The sequence below is a fragment of the Thyridium curvatum genome (genome assembly GCF_004353045.1).
Source record: "Thyridium curvatum strain D216 chromosome Unknown NODE_105_length_127930_cov_85.615971, whole genome shotgun sequence".
Lineage (NCBI taxonomy): Eukaryota > Fungi > Ascomycota > Sordariomycetes > Thyridiales > Thyridiaceae > Thyridium > Thyridium curvatum.
Window position 1 is genome coordinate 121,566 of NW_022156860.1, and position 6,365 is coordinate 127,930.

At 56.3% G+C, this 6,365-nt stretch overlaps 4 protein-coding genes across 4 annotated transcripts; 2 read left to right on the forward strand and 2 right to left on the reverse strand.

The window, feature by feature from the left end:
- Window positions 1-11: 11 nt before the first annotated feature.
- On the forward strand, window positions 12-420 carry E0L32_011413 (uncharacterized protein; the record flags this gene model as incomplete). Its single annotated transcript, XM_031134140.1, has 2 exons — window positions 12-143; window positions 232-420. The coding sequence occupies 2 exons, from the start codon at window positions 12-14 to the stop codon at window positions 418-420; spliced, it is 321 nt and encodes a 106-aa protein (XP_031000646.1).
- A 230-nt stretch (window positions 421-650) lies between these two features.
- Window positions 651-1,737, reverse strand: E0L32_011414 (uncharacterized protein; the record flags this gene model as incomplete). Its single annotated transcript, XM_031134141.1, has 2 exons — window positions 651-1,540; window positions 1,599-1,737. 2 exons carry the CDS (start codon window positions 1,735-1,737, stop codon window positions 651-653), a joined length of 1,029 nt encoding a protein of 342 aa, XP_031000647.1.
- A 2,048-nt stretch (window positions 1,738-3,785) lies between these two features.
- On the forward strand, window positions 3,786-5,312 carry E0L32_011415 (uncharacterized protein; the record flags this gene model as incomplete). The annotated part of the gene is made up of 1 exon (XM_031134142.1): window positions 3,786-5,312. One exon carries the CDS (start codon window positions 3,786-3,788, stop codon window positions 5,310-5,312), a length of 1,527 nt encoding a protein of 508 aa, XP_031000648.1.
- A 347-nt stretch (window positions 5,313-5,659) lies between these two features.
- Window positions 5,660-6,238, reverse strand: E0L32_011416 (uncharacterized protein; the record flags this gene model as incomplete). The annotated part of the gene is made up of 1 exon (XM_031134143.1): window positions 5,660-6,238. One exon carries the CDS (start codon window positions 6,236-6,238, stop codon window positions 5,660-5,662), a length of 579 nt encoding a protein of 192 aa, XP_031000649.1.
- Window positions 6,239-6,365: the final 127 nt, after the last annotated feature.

Here is a 6,365-nt window from a genome sequence, read left to right on the forward strand (position 1 = left end):
CGTGCGCAGACATGATCGATAGGAACACCAAGGAGATCCGTCAAGACGAAGACAAGACAGTGTACACGAGCCTCGAGGAGATCGGCGATGACTTGCCCGACCACTCCCCGCGCTTCATCCTGCTGAGCTACCCATTGACATTGGTAAGGGAGAGAGCCCAACTCCGTGTTTCCATCTGTGCTTGCGACCCAAACAATAACGTTTTGCTGACATTCGCATCTCTATACGCAGCCGTCCGGGCGCATGTCTGTCCCTTACGTCATGCTCTACTACCTCCCCATCACCTGCAACAGCGAGCTCCGCATGCTCTACGCCGGCGCGAAGGAGCTGATGAGGAACACGAGTGAGGTTGGCAAGGTGATTGATCTCGAATCAACAGACGACTTGGAAGAGATACCCCAGAAGCTAGGCGCGGAGTAAAGTTTAGATGGGTGGTAATACGCGAGAGGGAGAGCGTGAGTTGAACGGTAAACACGCATGAGGATAGTGCCGTCTTTTGAAAAAGGTTTCAGAGGATATTTTGTCCATGAGGACTTGTAGTTACCTCGACATGAATGAAACGGGTATCATATTTGGGTTGCTTCTAATGCCTTATACGAACAATGCTCCGAAATCCAAAACGCCGAACATGCACCATCATTATGCACCATCTAGTCGCTTGGTACGACGTCCTTCGCATCGAGACCAAGCTGGTCTGCAAGTCGCTGCACCACCACCTTCAGCGCTTTACACGCCGGGCTATCTGGGAACGAGTCGAAGAAGCTCTCGCCGTAGTCGCAAGCCATGCCGATGCGGGGGTCCAGCGGGACGGCGCCAAGGAAAGGGATGTCCATCTCCTCGGCCAACGCCTTGCCACCTCCAGTGGTGGCTTGGAATATCTGGCTCTCGTGTGTGCACTTGGGGCAGACGAATCCCGACATGTTCTCCACGAGACCCAGGACCTTGATACCGGCCTTGCGGCAGAAATCAATCTCGCGCCTCACATCCAGCAACGACACTTCCTGGGGCGTTGTGACCATGACCGCGCCATCTATGTGGCTTTCCTTGAGCATAGCATTGACGCTCAGATGCTCGTCGCTAGTGCCAGGCGGCGTGTCGATCAAAAGGAAGTCCAAGTCGCCCCATTCCACATCCTTCAGGAATTGCTTAATCAGCCAGTTCTTCTTGGGCCCTCGCCATATGATTGCATCGTCGCGAGACGGCAGCATGAACTGGATGGACATGACGCCGAGGTTGTCAAGCACCCAGACGGGTGAGTAGCCCGCACCACTGACATGGATCGTCTCCGACTCGACGCCCATCATCTTGGGGATGCTCGGTCCGCATATGTCTGCATCCATGATCCCGATTGTGTTGTCCGGATTCGTCGCGAATGAATGTGCCAACAGACTCGTCATACTGGACTTCCCGACGCCGCCCTTCCCGCTGAGAACCAGGATCTTGTGCTTGACACCCGCCAGCCTCGCCGAGATGGCTGGTATGTCCGGGTCGGGCCCCTTCGGTGCGGATGCACATACCGCTTGATTCGGACATCCGGCGCCTATGAATCCATCGTGTCAGTTTATCATCTCGAGAGTCCACAGGTTATCGGAACTCACAGGCATCACCGAGACCGGCTTGTTGACTTTCGGGGCCGGGGCAGTGCTCCGGCTCAGGAGCGACCAACTGAGGCTTTGCCTTTAGAGGGTGGGAAATAACATCCTCGACTTGCTCGGGCTCCTCCAGTGACGGTGCCATGATTTCAACAGTAGGAGAGAAAGGATTGGAGAGGTTTATGACAAGGAGATGCGTATGGAAAGATAAGTCTATCGAGGATTAAAAATCACAATTGGGATGCGGAAAGTACTTGAGTGACGTGAAGCGGGGCTTATCTAATCGACCGCCACTCTTCCGGTACCGCACCGCCGATGGCCGTCGGTGGTAACAGAGTAGCGCATTTTTGGACCAATCATTGGATATCTTGGGTTTATGATTGGATGCTGCCAAAACATTGCCCTGGCTCAGAGATATCATCATATTGCTCTGCTGCTTTGTCATGGAATGGCTTGATATTTTCGAGCCTATATTTTATTAGTCGTGCACTCTAGGTACGTATTTGGCATCTCCGTACACGCTCGCATCGAAGCAGCTCAAGAAAATGCAGAAAGCCAGTCAACAGTCAACTAGCTGAAGACTTATCTCGATGCATGTAGATTGCGAGACAGGCATACTCCTCGACAATACATTATGAACACCTGAACAAGGAAACCAAAAGAGAAAAGAAAGAGATAAGCACAGCCGTAATTCGAGCCAGACTCATTTGTAAAGCCTGAGTATGGTGTTGTGTGGAAAAGCAAAAGAGGGTGTGGCGGCTGCCATGGCCAATGTAACATCCCAAGGTGAAGGCGCATTGGTTATGGCGGATACTGGCTTTCAAATCGAGCATCATCACCCATGCGAGTGACCTCGCGTCGCTGTCCGAACTGACCTTGCGGCGTGGGCTCATCCTGCAAGGCGTGGGCAGAATGCGGAAAGACCATGTTGGTGCCTATATGTGAGGTACTATAGTTCCTCTGGATGGGGGTCACACAACATAGAAATGGGATGGGATGTCGACGATCAGTTGGCTTCCCACGAGATGCGATGTTGAGGAGGGAGGATGCCGAGAGGTCCAGGTCGACACATTGGACACAGTATTCCTGGACCAATGGCTGCAGGACAACGAGGACGCCTGGCTCGTCGTGTAAAATGATAGGTTGGAAAAGTGAAGCTCCAGTCCTGTATGACGGCCCAACGGACAACCTGTCGAGACTTCTTCATGCGCGATCCTTCACTGGCTCTCGGGCCTCCCTCTCATGTACCGGCTCCGGAGCACCTCCTGTCGGGCGCCTGGACCCAAGGGCGGCGCGGGCGGGAGGGGGGGGCTTTCATTAAACAACCGTTGGGTCGCATGCGTCTGTCAAGCGCAACGGCTCGGCAGGGCAACCAGTAGCAAGCTGTCGCAAACGAAGGGCACTGGCCATGCATGGCTACATCAGTTGTCATGAGGTGGAATCGGCCTCGTTCGCGCATTTTCGACAAACAGTGAGGCGACCCGTCATCGGCCACGATTCAGGGGGTCGAGTGGCGCACGAGCCACTGGAAGGACGCTAGATTGATTGAAGCTTGAAAGGGTAGTGCATGCCTAGGTACCTAGTGCTCCAGTGCGGTGCAGTAGCTGGAGGTTGCTAGTTCCCCAGACAAACGGGCCGGCGCGGCATCAGTGTTTCTCTGGTGGATCGTGGAACCACGAACAACGACAACTTTATTCCATCTCTCCCATCCCATCCCATCCCACCCCGTCGCAACCCACCTCCCGGTACGCATTGCTACCACGGCTGGGTGATGGTCTCTGTTGCGTCTCTGTACGGGGTACCACAGCATCTCCAGTCTTCTCTCCTTGGAGAACCTCCGGTCGTGCAGCACCAACCTCCCTCTGGCCCCCCTTCTCCCCCAGTCCCCCGTCTTCCTCTCGACCCAATTATTTCTTGTAGGGCCCTCTTGTCGAATTGATCGCAAGTGCCCAACAGAATCCGAAGAGAAATAAAACACGGCCTCACACCAGTCTCGTAGCATCCGGCGCTCGCGTCCTGCACACATGTCATCGTCTCAAGCCTCTGGGTCCGACGCGCAGTCTGCATTACGCGCAACCAGATCAACAACAAACAAAGGCCGACAACCATAGCTGGTCCCTGCAACCCAGCAGTGGCCGCTAGCCAGCGTATCAAGCCACCACGGGCTGTTTCCACTGCTCCCTCGAGCCGATGATGCCCTCGGCGCGGATCAAGATGATGAACTACATGCGGTCTGAGACCAAGGGCAATGGCTTGGGGAGCCCCTCTAGGAACAACCAGTCTGCACCTCAGCATCCTCAACAACCCCCACCCCCTCTCGCCTCAAGGCAGCATCTCGCAGAGGCCGCCAAGGTCCAGATCCCCAGACCGAGTCGCTTCAACAGTGCCAGCCAGCCACCTGCCTCTATGCCTGCTAGCAGTCCGCCTTCGCAGTCACAATCACAACCTCTTGCAACGCGACATACCCGAGCCAACTCAGATGCCGGCAGGGCCAATGCACCCTCCGAGCAGGACCAGCAAATATGGGAGGACTCGACTATAAATTCACTCCTGGGGGAGAGCGTCTCTGGGTCGACCCGGCCTCGACCTCCACACAGCCAGGATATCAGGCGCCTCGACAGCCTTCCTTCCCAACGTCAGCGTTACCGTGATCGCAACGCCGCCGACCAAGAAGAGCTCAACCCTTTTGTGATCCAGGAGAACGGTCTTCTCAAAGTCTTGCCCGCTTCCGGCGGCAACAACAGTATAGCAAAGACCAACCCGCGCTCGGTTCTCGACAACTTCTCTCTGGATGATCCCTACGCTGCCAAGTCCCGTTATGATTCTTCACCCCAGAAGCCGGGCCATACGTTGAAGCACGCCAAGTATCCCTTCCGCGACGCGCGAGCTGCCAAAAGGGCGTCTACGTCCGATAATTTCTCGCAGAACGCCACAGCTGGTGATACCGTGAACCTATCCCCTGAACGTTTCCTGAACGGTGTCCAGACTCGCGAGCCGAGGCCGGAGAACCGGACCCAGGACTACGAGACTCACCGGTCTACTATATTTCACGATATCGATACCCCAGGGCGCACACCCGCACCCCCGGAGGACGACGAGATCAGCGAGGCACCATCTCAAGGAGACGAGGCCACGAACAGAACCCCGCGTCAGTCTAAGATTGCACCTCCGCAGCCCTCTCAGCCACCCCTACCCTTGCCACTCACCAAGATGGCCCTCCAAGAAAGCACCCTGCCTCGAATGAGCAACTACCGCGACAAGAAGCCGGACAAAATGGGTCGCAAACGTCGCCTGAGCCTCGACTACGACGATCATGCCCTGAGCTCCATGTCCTATGCCGATCTGCGAAATGAGAATTTTGACCATGACCCAGCCCGCATGGCCGTCCAGCCCGCCAACGTGCCATCCGGCGACAGCCTTGAGGACAAACTCGCCTACTTCAAAGGCAAGGACGAGAACAGCCAGCACCACTTCTTCACCCAGATCACCGTCAAGGAGTGGGATCACTGTGGAGACTGGTTCCTCGAGCAGTTCTCCTCCGTGGTGCAGCGGATGAAGGACTCTCGGCAGGCCAAGCGTCAGCTGGTGGAGCAGTTCGAGAGCGAGATCGCGTCGCGTGAGGAGATGGTGCGCGGTAAGGTCGAGAGCATCGATCGCACCCTCAAAGATCTCAAGCAGGAAGGTGAGGGCATGATGCGAGGCAAAGACGTTGATGTCTAATGGACCGCGTACATTTTCTTCATTATCTCTTCGAATGGGGGGTCGTTTCTCTGGACTCGATCGAGACTTGTATTATCTTTGCATGACGACATGATGAATGACAGGGGTTTCCTGGCGTTTACGGCTTCCTCTTCCTTTGCTAGATATCGGCGATATGACTGGCTATGACGTTATGATCTATACACAGGGTTGGCTTTGCTCTCTATGATGCTGCTTGTACTGTCTTGTGCAGACGTTTGGGACTGAAGAGGAAATAAAGGCTCAGCTGATATAGATATGGGAGCGGACTTTGGGAGGAAACTGGTCGCATGTCATTAATGCTTTTATATTTACGACATATCATATTGCTACAGAATCATCTTGTCCTGCACACTCCTGTCTTTGCCCACAACCAGCCTCAGGTGATCGCCTTTCCGGTCGGGAAAGAGGCCTTGCCTCAGCGCGTCCGAGTAGAGCTCGTACGCCGGGTAGTAGGCGTCGACGAACTTGACGACCTGCTCGTCGGTCATGCCGGCGCCCCTCTCCCTGCGCAGCTGCGCCTCCTGCTGCAGGCGCCAGTCGTACACGTACTCGGTGTCCTCGGCGTCGACGTGGACAAAGGCGTCGAGCAGGTCCGTCACGGCGTCGTACCCGCGCAGCCGGTCGTTGACGAAGAAGAGGTGCTCGAGCTTGTGGGCGTGCAGCGTGCGGCTGCCGGGGGCGCGCCATTTCGCCTCGACGTCCGCGGGCGCGGCGGCGCGGAAGCCGACGCACCACCCTTCGATGATGACGACCTGCACCCGGGCCTGGTCGGGCCCGTTGACGGCGACCCACTGCGACTCCGGGGCGCGGTCGCCGAGGCCCGAGAAGGCGGACTTGTCGTACTGGGGCACGCGGGTGGGCTCGCCGGCGCAGAGGGCGGAGAAGAAGGAGCGGGCTAGGGCCATGTCGTGGGTGCCTTGTTTTTTTTTTCATCTTTGTAAGTCAAGAGAAGGAAGAGAAGGAAGAGGAGGAGGAGGAGGAGGAGGAGGAGGAGGAGGAGGAGGAGGAGGAGGAGGGAGGGAGGGCGAGGCA